This window comes from Diabrotica virgifera, chromosome 5, assembly GCF_917563875.1.
Source record: "Diabrotica virgifera virgifera chromosome 5, PGI_DIABVI_V3a".
Taxonomy (NCBI): domain Eukaryota; kingdom Metazoa; phylum Arthropoda; class Insecta; order Coleoptera; family Chrysomelidae; genus Diabrotica; species Diabrotica virgifera.
Genome location: NC_065447.1, coordinates 56,427,926 through 56,444,452, shown reverse-complemented (window position 1 = coordinate 56,444,452; position 16,527 = coordinate 56,427,926). Strand labels below are relative to the sequence as shown.

At 30.2% G+C, this 16,527-nt stretch overlaps 1 protein-coding gene across 1 annotated transcript in view; it reads left to right on the top strand.

The window, feature by feature from the left end:
- Positions 1 to 2,742, top strand: part of LOC114339047 (uncharacterized) — a 38,330-nt gene extending 35,588 nt beyond the window's left edge. Inside the window, exon 4 of the mRNA XM_028289683.2 lies at positions 76 to 2,742. Coding sequence (XP_028145484.2) covers positions 76 to 234 — 159 coding nt within the window. The 3' untranslated portion in view covers positions 235 to 2,742. The remainder of the gene's footprint in view (positions 1 to 75) is intronic.
- Positions 2,743 to 16,527: the final 13,785 nt, after the last annotated feature.

Below are 16,527 nucleotides of genomic sequence, written 5' to 3'. Positions count from 1 at the left end.
ATAACACATCTATTTAATTCATGGGATACTTTTATGCTTTTATTACCTAATCACAACCTATATTACCTATTTTAGGTAGCCAAAGGGGCCATGCTTTCGTTAGTAAAAGCTTTTTTGGGGCCATCTAATGTACCAACGGCTGACAAAATATTGACCCACTTATTCCAAGTGATTAGGATCCTTTTAAGACGTGCTTATGAAGGCTTTACTAAATATGTTGGTTTGGAAATATGAAAGTTTTATGAAATATACACTTTATAGTGGAGTCAATGGAGTTTATTAATTATGGAAAAAATCAAACAAGATAGAAATTTTTATTATTTTATTAAAAAAAGTATAATAAACAACATATGAAAACGTTCTACTGCAAAAGTCGGTGCTTAATTTTTATTAAACAAATGAACTGCGAAATTAGTTGTTTGTTAGAATACCTATGAAAATACAAATGTGAGAAAAAAACCTGTGAGACCTGATCATTGAAAAATTAAGAAAAAATTAAACAAAAAAAAACATATAAAGAATTTTCTAAAATTAAATCTGCAGCTTCTATAATTTTTTATTTATAATGCTGGAGTCACCCCTCTCACAAATATTGACGTACTGTATGGCAGCGTTCGACAGAGTGCCTGGTTGACTTAGGTTTTTAATGAATTAATAAAATTAAATTTTACAAACTGGAACCAAAAAAAGAAATAATCAAAAGTAATTTTATAGTTATATTACAGGGGTGGCCAAGCTCCTTGATCGTCCGAGCCATTTTTAAAATTTGAAATTTTTCGCGAGCCGCTATTAAACAATTATCTAAAAGTGTAAAAAAGGTATAACATTTTTCTCTCGGTGTTTGGATTTCACGATTTTTAAAGTGAAATAAACTGGTTCACATCGTTGTTTCAAATATTCAAATAATTCTACAAGCAGCCTTTACTAATTCAGGATAAGGATAGTTCGATTCTTCATCATCCTTCCATTTTTTTTCTGGGACGGCCTACTGATCTTCTATCGTCTCTCAAAAACACTGTATTTAACACTATGCCTTCCTCTGATCTACCATATGACCTGCCCATCTTATCTTAGAGTTTATAATATATGTTTGACGATGTTTTTAGTGCGTACCATACACAGTCACCAATTCAGCTCTGCAGCGCATTCTCCACTCTTCTGTCAATTAATCTCTTTGAGGGCCAAAAATATCGTTCTGAGAACTTCGCTTTCAAATACCAGCAGCTTATTTATTTCCTGCTGATGTAGAGTCCATGTAGGGCGAATAATTGGCTGTACAGTCGTAATAAATTTAGATTCTTTTTAAAAGCTTAGGTCTTAATAATGACGATATGGAATATAATGCTCTATTCCACGCAGCTATTCTTGCTGAGACCTCCTCTTTTTATATGTGCTTGTCATCTGTGATTACCGCCCCTAGATATTTAAACTCTTTTACTACTTCGAAGTTGTGGTCATTAATAGGTATGTTCTGCCTAACTCTTGGTCTTGGATTTTTGGTTACTGCATGTATTTCGTCTTCTCTTCATTTATTCGTAGGGTCAGACTACCTGTTTCTTCCTCGAGTTGTAAAAACACCTCTCTCACGTCTCTTGCAGAATGAGCGACTGCACCTATATATTCAGCAAAGGCCAACAATAGTTTTGATCTTGGATTAGCAAATCCTCCTGTCAGCTCAGATGATATTTTACTTATTACATATTCTAAGGCCAAATTGAATAGCAACAATCATAAGGGTTCTCCTTGTCCAAGCCCTGATCTTACACTTAGTCTTTTATATTTGTTGTCAGTAATTTAAGGCATTTTGCAACGAAAAAATTAAAAGTAAATCAGGTACATTTATTGCGAGCCACAAATAATCCTTCAAAGAGCCACATGTGGCTCGCGAGCCACAATTTGGCCAGCCCATATTACAAAGAAAAAAAATTACAGTTAGGGCGTAAAGTGGGCCTTACAAGAATTTTGTTTAAAAAATATTTGAAAATGTGTTACTAATACAATTTTACTTGTAAAAATCTGAAAACACTCTTTTTGGAATAATTTGAGAAAAAAAATGTAATACAAAAACCAAAAAATATCAATTAAAAAAAGTATTTGTACACAGTCATAAAAACTTTTTTCTGTACAACGTGCCTAAAATACATTTAATAACAAGCTTAAAAAATAATAAATAAAAAAAAATTGAGTTCTTATAGAACACTATGTTTGCGTAACTTGCAACATATGGGAAACTTTTTTATTTTACGTAATTTTACGAAAAAGAGTTATTCTTCATAAAATGCTTTGGATGGTATAGAATCCAAAATTTTGATCATCAGATATGAAATTTTATCAATTTTATACGAATGTCAAAAATATGAATTTCTCAAGAGTAAAGTACCTTTATTTTCATAAAATCTATTTTTTCTTTATTCATAAAAATTTATAATCAGTATAATCAAAAACAAAACAAAAACATTGTTGATCAAAGTAAAATGATAAATTCACCGATATTTTTAAAATTATTCACGTATAAAACAGCTTTAATTGTTTAAAAAATTAATAAACAATAATTAGAGACCAAATCTGCGATAAGAACTTTTTGTTTTAACATAATATATATAAACTAACAAAAAGCGTTTCAGAAAAATATAAGCTTGTTTGATTTTTTCCGAAACAATGCTAGTTTTCGATCTGAATTGACTCCTCTATTAATAAATTTTGTAACGCTTCAGACAAAAATAAATTTGTATAAAATTTGAAGTGTTTTTTATTTTACCTTTTTTCATTCCTAAACATGTGTATTTTGGTAGAAAATTTGAAAATCAGATGTACAATTAAGGCATGCACGTACATACAGGGTGTTTAGTAAAGAAGGGGCCATAGCTTAACCTTAAATTCCTGAGCTTAAAATAGGTCGATTTAAGCCAACTTACCTTAGTACGAAAGTTGATATTAATAACCGAAATAGAAGGTGTCTTTGGTAAGTGGGGCTTTTGGGATGAGAAATCTAAATTCGCGACCAAAAATAAGGTATTACCCAGAGGGCGCCACATACGTCTTCCAGCGGTCATTTCATTCGTTCAATTTTTTTTATCCCCCACTCTACATACTTTTTGAATCAAAATTTTTATTCTCTTAATATTTTTACTTAAAAAAGGTATACTACATTCATCTGGCTGAACTCAACAGTTTTCGAGATAAACGCATTTTAAATCTGCGATACAACATAATTAGACCAGGGCGCATCTGTAAAAATATTAGTACATTTGGACGTTGAGAGGTGACTCAAATTTTTTTACAGAAATTGCTTGAAAATAAATCAAATAATAATATTTGAGTTATCCTCCCTCTCAAAAAGGTCCGGAACATGGTTTAAATAATCAAAATGTCAAAATTAAGGAAAAATTCGATTTTTTTCTTCGTTTTTTGATTATAACTTTAAAAATATTCATTTCCGAGAAAAGTTGTACTGACATAAAAGGTGCGTAATTAAATTTCCTAGAATATAGAAACGGTCAAAAATTTTAAAAATAGTCACCCTTGTTGCAAAATAGCAATAATTGCGAAAAAACCATACAAAAACAAGTATTTGCATTTTACGTTTTTCAACCATTTATGCTAAACTTAGAACCTTCATATTTCACTCAGAAAAATTTTATGATACAGTAAAACAACACTGTAAATTTCATTAAGATCGGTTCAATACATTTTGCAAAATAAATTTTGCAATGCAGCTTTCGCAAAAAAAATTCATTTTTTCAAAATGTTACAGGACTGAAAATAAAGCAGATAGCAAGTTGAAATTTTTTGTACATATAGAAGTATACTGTACCTTTCATTTGCAATTTTGCAAAATTAAAATCGATTAACACCACGGCGTCAGGATTTTTTTTAAATAAACATTAATTATTGGTGCTAGGCGCAGGACAGCGGATAGTTTGCTCTGATTGGGCATTCCAATGACCTTTGATAATGATTGATACATTTTAATTTTTATTACATTTCGATATAAATAAATAAATTTGTTTATTGCAAAATAAAAACACATACTCTATCCTTTGAAATAACATTTTTATTAGCAAAAACTTTCTTTGTTCATATATTTTAACTTAGAGAATAAAAGTTTATTATTTTTAAACATATGCAATTGTTTAAACAATATTTCACAAACAATAATAAAATTAGTTTGTTTTTTGTGGAATTAAAATATTAAAATACAACAAAATATAGAGTAAGAAAATAATATATTAGATAAAGATTGAAAGAAATTTTGGTGGAAATCAACTTGTGTGAATCGAACACCGCTGTCCTGCGCGTAGCACCAAATATTAATGTTTATTTAAAAAATTTCCTGACGCCTTGGTAATTAATCGATTTTAATTTTGCAAATTGAAAATGAAAGGTACAGTACACTTCTATAAGCAAAAAAAATTTCAACTTGCTATCTGTTTTATTTTCAGTTTTGTAACATTTTGAAAAAATGAATTTTTTTTGCGAAAGCTGGATTTAAAAATTTATTTTGCAAAATCTATTGAACCGATCTTAATGAAATTTACAGTATTGTTTTACTGTATCATAAAGTTTTTCTGGGTTAAATATGAAAGTCCTAAGTGTAGCATAAATGGTTGAAAAACGTAAAATGCGAATACTGGTTTTTGTATGGTTTTTTCGCAATTATTGCTATTTTGCAACTAGGGTGACTATTTTTTAAATCTTTAGCCAATTCTATATTATAGGAAATTTAATTACGCAACTTTGATGTCAATACAACTTTTCTCAGAAATGAATACTTTTAAAGTTATAATCAAGAAACGAAAAAAAAAATCGAATTTTTCCTTAATTTTTTGACATTTTGATTATTTAAACAATGTTCCGGACCTTTTTGAGAGGAGGATAACTCAAATATTATTATTTGATTTATTTTCAAGCAATTTCTGCAAAAAAATTTGAGTCACCTCTCAACGTCCATCTCAAAACAGATGCGCCCTGGACTAAATTTTTTGCATATCATTGTAGTTTGACCCGAAAAATAAATTGGATTTTTCCAGTGCCTCTTTAAATGTAAACTCGGGATAAAGAATAAACAGCAGGAGTGACAGAATACATACTTGTCTAACTTTCCTTCTAATTTCTACTTCTGCGAACGTGGTACCTTCGATCCTAACTCTGGCGTTTTAGGTTCAGAAGGTTTTTAGTAGTTTGATGTATTTTCCATTTAAACCGACTTCTTGCAAACGTTCTAATAGTAAGTCGTGTCCTACTCTGTTAAATACTTTTTCAAAGTATATAAAGCATATTATAAACATATATTTCTGATGATCGTAGCAATTTTGGGCCAGAACTAGTAAACTGAAGAGGTTACCTCTCGTTCCCATGCTGGCTTTGAATCCAAACAGATTGTCTCCTATGAATACTTAGTACTCCATAGAGCTTCACGGTAGAGAGAGAAATAGAGAGAGATTCGCAATATTTTCGCGTTTTAACTAGGAGAGAGAGAGCTTTTCCTTTGCATTTAGTGATGAGCAAGACTGGTCTTGGTCTTACGGTCTTGGTCTTGGTCTTGCAACAAGACCAAGACCAAGACCAAGACCAAGACCACCTTTTGGTTGCAAGACCAAGACCAAGACCAAGCTTGCAAGAACAAGACCAAGACCAAGACCGAACCTTGCAAGACCACGCAAGACCAAGACCAACCTGCAAGACTCTTGCACTTTTTTGAGAAAAATTGGTTTTTATTATTTAACTTTATTTTTTTAGTTCAATAATATATACTGACATTGTAAGAAACCTTAAAGAATATCGAATTTTTAAAATACATAATATTTTACGGTTTGCATTTTCTCAACCTTCAAAGTGTCCAGAAGGCAAGTTTTCAAACGGCAACAGTTCAAGGACACGTGAAATTACTTTTAAGACTAAAAAAATGTAATTATAGATAGGGTAATCCATTTAAAAAAATGCAATTAAAAACGGTTTTTATGTACCAGTAGTTTTCGCTTTTTTGTCTAATAAAAATACTGACACTTATTTAAATTCTTTTCGCATAATCGAGGAAAAATGTAGGTCGTTAAATTTAAAATTAATACAAAAAATATCATAATAGATTTTGAAAAGGGATTCACAATGCTGTGAAAGCATTGTGGCCTGAATAAAAAATAACTGGTTGTCGATTGTAATTTGTCAAGCTTGGTACCGCAAAATTCAAAGCTTAGGTTCATTTTCTGAATATAATGACAAAAATTCCGATACTGGGAAATTTTTAAAATTATTTTTTGGATTAATTTTTTACAATCAACGAAAGTTGGAAGTTGAATTATTTGTGAAAATCCCGGATGACAAACGCGTAAAGAATTTTACTTATTTCATAGTTGAAAACTATTTGGAAGAATCTAGGTTGTTCCCAGAAAGGGCAGAAAGGGCATACTACAAATAGTATGTGCCGCACTTGAAATGCATGCGCATCATTTCAGTGTGTTTTAAATTCTAGTTTTTACTACCAACATCCGAATATTTTCAACTTTTTAAATGTCATAATGGGTATTCAATCCAAAAATATGTGAAAATAAAAAGTGCGAATAACTCGTGTTACGAGAGCAATGTAGTTTAAATAAAATTAAAGAACTGCAAGATCACAAATTACAGAATTACATTAGGTTTAGTTATTATGTTATAGTATTAGGTCTATAAATAGGTATGGTAAATATTTTTTTTTATTGTTATGGTAAATATTAAGTATATTATGGTATTTTAAGTATTTACTAAAAAGTATGTTTTAGTTATTTTATAAAAAAAGTTAATTATATTAAATAATGATTAAATAGAGTAAAAATATTTGATTTTTGTGTTCTCTTAAAAAAATTTAATTTATGTTCTTAAATTTGACCCTCGTAGGATAAATACTACAGTGTTCGAGTGAAAGGAGCAGATCATTATCTGTTAACAACTATAAACCGTTTATCCCTTTTCGTAAAATCCGTGAATTGAAGGTCCCCGACTATTTGTGGCACCTTTAAGAAGCTCTTTTTCTTTAACATTTTATTAAAATACAGGGACAATAAACAATAATCCAGACTCAAGACGTGGTCTGAAGGCAGGCGGCAGGTATCGATAGCATGCAAAACACAACGTGACACAACCGAAGGCCGGCAATTGCAACAGGGGTTGTAAATGCAGTTTTTTCCTACTGATAAACATTACCATTATAAAAGTATACTCTAATCTCTGTATATAGAGAGAAATAATTAGGTCATTAGGTGAATGTATAATGCTAAAATTGGCATCCGTTTGAAACTACATTCTACATTCTGTTAAAATTTTAAAGCAAAAAATATAGTTTCATTTTTCACATCTTTATTTATTTCAATGTACATTTTATTCGAAATCGTTTGGCTCAAATTATTACTACCAAAAAAACAAGACCAGCAAGACTCTTGCAGCAAGACCAAGACCAAGAACAAGACCGGCTAGTGCAAGACCAAGACCAAGACCAAGACTGCCTTTTAGCTGCAAGACCAAGACCAAGACCAAGCTTGCAAGAACAAGACCAAGACCAAGACTAGCCTGGTCTTGGTCTTGTTCTTGTTTTGCTCATCACTATTTGCATTGTTCAAAATGTATCTATTTCTAACAGAGTGACGTAGACTCAGTAGTAACAATTATTATTAATAAGAGTTGGATTAAGCGATAATTTAGGATCTATATATGAGAAATATAATATTATTTTTCTACGGCCGTGCTAAAAAAGACACTTTCACGCATTTCGTTTCCGAAAGTTGCACTTTCCCGCACGGCGTGCGTGAAAGTCAATTTTCCCGCACGACGTGCGGGAAAGTAAAATACCTTGTAATATGGCATTATAGTATATTATAATTAGGGAGCGGATTTATATGCGATCAATTTTGATGAAATATGCGCATATATATGCGGTAAAAAATTACGAAATATGCGCAAGTTATGCACAAAAGTTCAAAAAATGCGCATTTTGAGAAACCACAAATTTTCTGTTCTATTCTATTCTAGGGGGTTCTTTTATAGGGGGGGCGGCAATCTTAGTTATTATCTTTCAAATAAAATCATTTTTTTATATATATGCAATTTATTCACGGTTTTTACAAAAACTGCTACCAATAGTTACCTATTTAAAATAAAACAACAATATCACTATATAGTCCTGTCGCCAGGGGGGGTACAACGGCCTCCTTAATTCAGATGGACTTACCCAAGTTTTTTTTTATATATTTTGACCCTTAGAATACGAATTTTTTGGGTAACAGTTGATCCGGATGTCGATAAGATTGTTATAGACAAAGAACTTGAGGAATTACATAACAGCGATTTCTCGCAAAACAAAACATATTTTTGTATTTTTTGGGTTATTTTAAGCAAAAAATCTTCCTACAAGTTTTTTCGTAGAATGCATAGTTTTCGAGATAACCGCGGTTGAACTTTCGAAAAATCGAAAAATGGCAATTTTTGAACCCGAATAACTTTTGATTAAAAAATAAAGTAGCAATTCTGCTTACCGCATTTGAAAGTTTAAGTCAAATTATATCGGTTTTGATTATTTGCATTGCTAAAAATTAATTTTTTTACTGCTGAACAAAGCTATAAACACATAGTGTTTCCCGTGCCTAATACATGCGTTTTAACGCATGCTACGTAGAAATTGCCTCGCTTGCACTTGTAGCTACTCTAACTAGGGGAGTGCATTTAGATTTTCACTTCGGAAAAAATCAAACAAGATAAAACTTTTTGTAATTTCATTAAGAAATGTTTAATAAACAACATATCAAAAAGTTCTACTCAAGAAGTGGGTGCTTCATTTTTTATTAAACAAATGAACAGCGAAGTTAGATGTTTTTTAAATAACTCCGAAAATATAATTTTTAGAAAAAAACTGACTTGACCATTGAAAAATTCAGAAAATTTTACAAAAAAAACCTTATATAAAGATTTTTCTAAAATTAAATCTCTAGCTTCTGTAATTTTTTATTTATAACGCTAAAGTCACCCTTCTCACACACATTGGCGCAATGTAAACTAGCGTTGGAAGAAGGGCACGGTTGAGTTTTTTAAATGTAATTCTTTAACTAATGGATCAAAAGAAATTTTACAAATTGGACATGAAAGATGATAAAATAAGCTATCTTATGGTTGTAATAAAAAGAAATAAAATGTATGGACATAAGTACGGTGTGGGCGGAAAGTGAGACTTACATGAATTTTGTTTAAAAATGATTTAAAAATGTGTAACTAATACAATTTTACTTACAAAGCTCTCAAATTTGCACAACTTACCTCTCAATCATCTTACTAAACGATGTTTCATTAAAAAAAAATCTCAAAAATTTAATTCAAATAATACGCTGTCTCAAAAAATGTAATTTTTGAAAACTTCGTAGTTCTACAGAATTCCCACCACTTTAAGACGGTATTACTCAAGTTTGAATAAATCTAATACAATTTTTTTAATATTTTTTTAAAGCCTAGGATGTAATCTTTAAAAAACACTGAATTATTTTAGATTAAAAATGAAATAAACAATTTCTTTTTGAGAAAACTGAGAAAGATAACAAAAATGTAATACAAAAACCGAAAATTACCAGCTGAAAAAATGTATATACAGAGTGATCAAAACTTTTTTCTGTAAAACTTACCTAAAATTAATTTAATAATAAGCTTCAAAAATAATAAATGTTCAACAAAAAAATTTTTTTTAGCTCTTATACAGTATGTCTGCGTAACTTGGAACCTATTGATAACTTTTTTAATATCAGTTTTACGAAAAAAAGTTATTCTTTATAAAATACTCTGCATCGTATATAACATAAGATGCAACCATTAAATATCAAATTTTGTTAATTTTGTACGAGGTATGTCAAAAAATATGAATTTCACTCAAGAGTAAAGTACCTTTATATTTCACAATATCGAAAATTTTTATAAAGAAAAGTTGTTTGGAATTAAAAACTATGTTCCAATATGTAATTATATCCTTCTAATCGAAAATTTGTTTTTTTTAATATTGTTTCAAATTAATTATACCAAACATCATTAAATTTTCACTTATTATTTATGATAACTGATTTATTATTAATTTTATGAAGAAAGTTATTCGTCATAAATAGCTGTGCATGGTCTAACACTTAATATGCAAATATAAAATATTATATTTTATTAATATTATACGAGGTATTATGTAAAAAAATTGCATAAAAGTGTAATTGCATATTGACACATCGTTTTTAATTCTGAACAACTTTCCATAATAACAATTTTCAGTATTATGAAAAATATAGGTATTTTACTCCTAACTGAAATTTTTATTTATTGACATATCTTGTACAAAATTGATATTTTATGATTGCATTTAAAGTTTTAGAATATGCAGAGCTTTTTACTAAGAATAACTTTTTATTTATGATTCCATTGCAACAATTTTTTGAATATTGAAGAGATAGATTTTGAATAATTGGTTCTTTCTTTCTAATACATTTTAATTTTTAATATTTTTGTGAAAATTATTTGTTTATCTTTTTTTTAAGAATGAAATTCCATATTTGTTTGATTGGATTCTACTTGTTTTTCATTTAAATATCCGCCATTTTGGATCCGCCATTTTGAAATTTAAATTTTTAATCTTTAATTCAGATTCAACAACCTGTTAAAAATAAAGACAATAAATGTTTTAGAAAAATGTTCTTTTTTATGTTCTTTTTAGAAAATCCGCATTTTGGATCCGCCATTTTATAGTTTATAATGTTAACATTTAAGTTAGGTTTATCAAAGCTCTCAAAAATAAATATATGTAGAAATAAATACATTTTGTAAAGAAATTATGATTTTACAACTATTTTTTAAGTTATCCGCCATTTTGGATCTGCCAATTTATAATTTAAATTATCAAAATTTGATTCAGGTTCAGCAACCTCTCAAAAATATCCACATATATGTAAACAAACATGTTTTATAAAAAAAATTCGGATTTTACAACTGCTTTTTAAGGAATTTTAAAAAAAAATCCGCCATTTTTAATCCGCCATTTTGAATTTGCAAATTGTAATGTCTGATTCGGGTTCAGCATAATCAAAACTAAAATAAAAACATTTTTTTATCAAAATAAAATGTTGAATTCACCCATATTCTTAACATTATTTATACAAAACAATTGTTATTGTTTAAACAATTAATAAACAATTAGCGGCGAAATTTGTGAGTAGAACATTTTACTTTAACATATTTATAAACTAACAAAAAAGTTTTAGAAAAATATAACCTTGTTTGATTTTTTCCGAAACATTGTATCTTCTCGTTCTAATTGCACTCCCCTATACCTACTCGTTAGATTTTAAATGAGAAATCATTGAAAACATCACTCACGCACTAGGTGTTTATAGCTTTATTTACCAATAAAATAATAAATTTTTAGCAATGCAAATAATCAAAACCGATATAATTTGACTTAAACTTTCAAATGCGGTAAGCAGAATTGCTACTTTATTTTTTAATCAAAAGTTATTCGGGTTCAAAAATTGCAATTTTTCGATTTTTTGAAAGTTCAACCGCGGTTATCTCGAAAACTATGCATCCTACGAAAAACTTGTCAGAGCATTTTTTGCCTACAATGACCCAAAAAATACAAAAAGATGTTTTGTTTTGCGAGAAATCACTGTTATGTAATTCCTCAAGTTCTTTGTCTATAACAATCTTATCGACATCCGGATCAACTGTTACCCAAAAAATTCGTATTCTACGGGTCAAAATAAATAAAAAAAACTTGGGTAACTCCATCTGAATTAAGGAGGCCGTTGTACCCCCCAGGCGACAGGACTAATAAATATATCTTCGATTATAATTCACTTTACAATGTGTTTTTCCAAATTCTTTACGAGGAAACATATTCTTTGATCAGATAAAATATTTTTATAACTTGAAAAACTCCTTTCAACATCAATAGAAGTAATTGGGACGTATTTAAAATAACTTGTTAATTTCCGTTAGAAAATCGTAAAACTATGGTTAAAGGTGTAAATTCTTTTAACAATAGAGGATGTAAAAGAATCACCAGAGTTATGGGTATTTACCTACTAAATATAATAAAATATAAAAGTAAATAAAATTCGGATTTCCGCGTAAACGTGGGGTAAACCATCCTTCATCACTTTAACATCCTACAATCATTTTATAACGGCGTACTATAAGCACTATAAGTACTTTGTGTAAAGATCGGGTATTTTCTAAGAAAAAAATGAAAGGCAGTGTATAAGCCTTCTCTCTTCAGGTAGTTCTCGAATTAATAGATACGACAGCCTGTGCGGGGAAATATTTTGTGTCGAATTAAAAAATTTAAAATTTTTTGGACTTAAATGTTTTTAAATAGGCATAAAATATGCATGTTTCTTTAAAAATATGCAAAATTTAGTAAAGTTCTCAAATATGCGAAATATGCATGCAATATGCATTTAGCATAAAATCCGCTCCCTAATTATAATACATGCAATAAACTAATATTTAGACATTATTTACTAATTTAGTTCAAATTTATCTTATTGTGTTCATGTTATAATGAAATTAGCGCGATTATTTCATTCATAGGAGATTCTGACCAATAGAAAGCTACAGAAATAAAAATTAAACTGATTATTTTTTAATGATTTTAACTTCCAATCGTATACTAAGATATTTGATCACGTGTTTAATTCTGTCCAATCAGATTAAAATTATACCGAGAATTATCTAGTGTAGAAAATTTCAGATATAATTTTTTTAAGTAGATTGTTTCTGTTTAGTAGCAACCAGTTTCCTAGTTTTGACAACTGTCACATTTAAGAAAATATCCATAATATACGTATTAAAAAATAATCTTACGAATATCACACGACAGGAAGAATAAATAAGAAAATAATGCTTCCTTTTTACTCAAATTTGTTGTCACTGGGCAATAGCCACTCGAGCCCTCCGGGCTCTCGTGTCTATTTCCAGACAACAATTTTTCGAAAAACTGTCGCATTATTTTCAATTTATTCTCACTCTCTTGTGATATATTATACCCGATTATTTCATTCATAGGAGATTCTGACCAATAGAAAGCTACATAAATCTAAATTAAATCGACAATTTTTGATAATTTTCCGTCGTCAAGTATATTACGTCAGATGCCCTTCGTTGCTACGAAAAAATACATTCAGTGACATTAATGACAATTAATGTTTTAAAAATTATAAAAGTGATGACTTTCAACCGTCAAATTAATATTTATAACAACTGTGTGTTTAATGGTAATAATTTGTACTTACATAAATAAATTACAATAAAATTTTGGTGTTGAACAGTTTTATTCATGAAATAATCGCAACAAATTGCACTCGATCTCTAAAATTAATATAGAATTTTTGACCTCGTGACACTTTGACATAATTTCACTTGCCTTCGGCTCGTGAAATTAAACCTACCAAAGTGTCACTCGGGAAAAATTCAATAATTTTAGAGCTCTTGTGCAATTACTACTGATTATTTCATTCATAGGAGATTCTGACCAATAGAAAGCTACAGAAATGCAAATTAAGGTGATAATTTTTGATAATATCCCGTCGTCAAATATATTACGTCAGATGCCCTTCGTTGGTACGAAAAAATACATTCAGTGACATTAATGACAATTAATGTTTTAAAAGTTATAAAAGTGATGACTTTCAACCGTAAAATATTTTATATCAACTGTGTGTTTAACAGTACTAATTTGTACTTACATAAATAAATTACAATAAAATTTTGGTTTTCAACAGTTTTATTCATGAAATAATCGCAACAAATTGTACTCGATCTCTAAAATTAATATAGAATTTTAGAGCTCTTGTGCAATTACTACTGATAATTCGATGAAATAAAATTATTTTGACATAATATTTAAAGTCAGATCAGTAGACAATTAAAATGGTTTTGAATCGTCGTCATGGAAACCAATATCGTCGTCGTGGTAACCCATTATATTAAAAGTTTGGTTTTGACAACCTTGTCAAAGAATTAATTTGTGTATTTTCACTTCTAAATAAAAATTTATATAACTCTATTTTTTGTGGCTTTTTTCCAAACGTACAGCCCTAGAATAAATATTGTTACTAACTCATGCGGAAAGTGTCTTCCCCGCACTCGACTGCATGCCCGAACTCCGCTATCGCGTCGTTCGGGTCAGCGGCAGTCTCGTGAGTGAAAGTATCACTTTCCGCACTAGTTAGAAAAATAACTATTTTCACATGTGAAAAATGGAACATAAGGAGAAAATGTAATAAAGGGTATAAAATTCTAGGAAACTGAATTGAACGCTTATTCATTTAATATTTTTTAATTTGTTTTGTAAAATTGCGTTAAAATATTATATTTTTTAATAATGACTGCAGATTACAGCATAAAAAGGAAACAACGTATTACGGAGATTTTTTCCGCAAGAAGGGGTGGGATCCACCCCCAGAGGAAAGGCGCAAGTTGGCACCACGTCACTTTTGTTTCTTAAGGTAGGTATCTTCTAACTACTCACCAATTTTCATGAGAATGATGAAGGTTCAACGAAATTAGAGGTCAAAACCTTCAGTGACTGCACTATTAATAGTCCAGGAACCGAAGCTTTTCACCTCGCAATTTTTACAGAATGGATCGATTTGCTTGAAAATTTGAGAATAAGTTGTGGATAGTCCAAGAATCAAAATCTTATGATTCCAACAGGCACTTTTACCATGGGGTGGTTGCCATAATTCACAACTTTTTTGTAATAGAACGCGCATACAAAATAGTGCTTCTCTAGGTCTAGGAACTAGAACTATTTTGTGTGCGCGTTCTATTACAAAGAAGTTGTGAATTCCGAAAGAACGTTTATGTTTGGTTCATCGACTTCGAGAAGGCATTCGACTTCGAGATACACTTTTCGATTGCCTGCATGCAGTAGGACTTGACCACTCCGATATAAGACTGCTGAAATACTTATATTACAATCAATTAGCCTCTATCCAAATTGGAGACAGTCGTACTGAAAAACTGCCGATAAAAGGTGGAGTACGACAAGGTTGTGTTTTATCACCCACCCTTTTTAATCTGTACTCTGAAGAAATCTTTAGTGAGGCTTTGGATGACAGACAAGAGGGAGTAAGGCTAGGCGGAGAAGTAATCAACAATATTAGATAGGCTGACGATACAGCCATTCTTGCTGAAAATTTACAAGATCATCAGACACTACTAAATCTAGTCAGTGAAGCAAGTTATCGGAGAGGCCTTAAAATCAACATTTCAAAGACAAAGTGGATGGCAGTTGGAAAGATTAATATAGATCAAGGTCAGCTTTCTCTTGATGGAGAGGAGTTAGAACGGGTAAATCATTTCAAGTACCTTGGCAGCTGGTTAGATGTAAATTGTGACTCTGATGAAGAGATAATAACTAGGATCGAAATATCACGGAAGGCTTTTATGACCTGGAAACCAGTTTTATGTAATAGAAACCTGTCGATGAATATTCGAAAGAAGGTGCTGAAATGTCATGTGTGGTCTATCCTATTGTATGGTTGTGAGACATGGACGTTAAAAACCACAATGCTAAACAAAATAGAAGCATTCGAATTGTGGTGCTATCGACGAATCCTAAAGATATCGTGGGTTTCGCACACTTCCAATGAAGATGTTCTTCAAATGCTCAATTCAGAACGTCTGCTCATAAGCATCATAAAGAGGCGAAAAACAGAATACTTCGGTCATATAATTAGAGGACCTAAATACCATCTGCTTCGCCTTATAATACAAGGAAAAATGGAGGGAAAGAGATGGATTGGTTGAAAGAAACTTTCATGGCTGCATAATATTAGACAATGGTGTGGCTGCACAGTAGAAGAATTATTTCGCGCAGCAGCCGATAGAGAGAGATTTCAAGAAATTGTAAACATGATGACGGCCAACGTCTGAATACAGACACGACACCTAAAGAAGAAGAAGATTGCCACCCCATCTCGGGGGTAGAAATTGTTCGCTATCGAAAGTGTTAGTTTTATATCGAAAAAATCAATGTTTTTCGATATACCTACTCATTTAAAATTCACTCAATTTTTGCCGTAGAACAATTTTTTTCAAGCCAAGTTCTTCAGAATTAAATAACCTACAATTTCATTTTTAAATAATTTTTCGTATCTCTGATGCTAATCGTTCTATTCTGAACAAAATGACATTTTTTACCAAATTATGTACAAAAATTCGTTATTCACTTTTAACTCCAGTTCTTTAAAAACTAATCATTCTAAGCCAGTTAAACTTCTAGAATCTATCATTAATACATAACCAAAGAAAAATGAATAAGGCCAATGAATAAAACACCGCTAACTTACATTATTATTCTTGCAATTTCATTTCTCCTTTTTTTTTCAAAAAAATATATTGATTTTTTAACCGTAACTTTTTATTTTTAAACTTAAAAAGTTTGGTAAAAAAAAATTTTGCAGGTTTTTACAAGATCTATAAGCCTATTAACATTAAATCTGTCTAAAGTCCTTAGTCGCAAAAAGAGGTGACTTT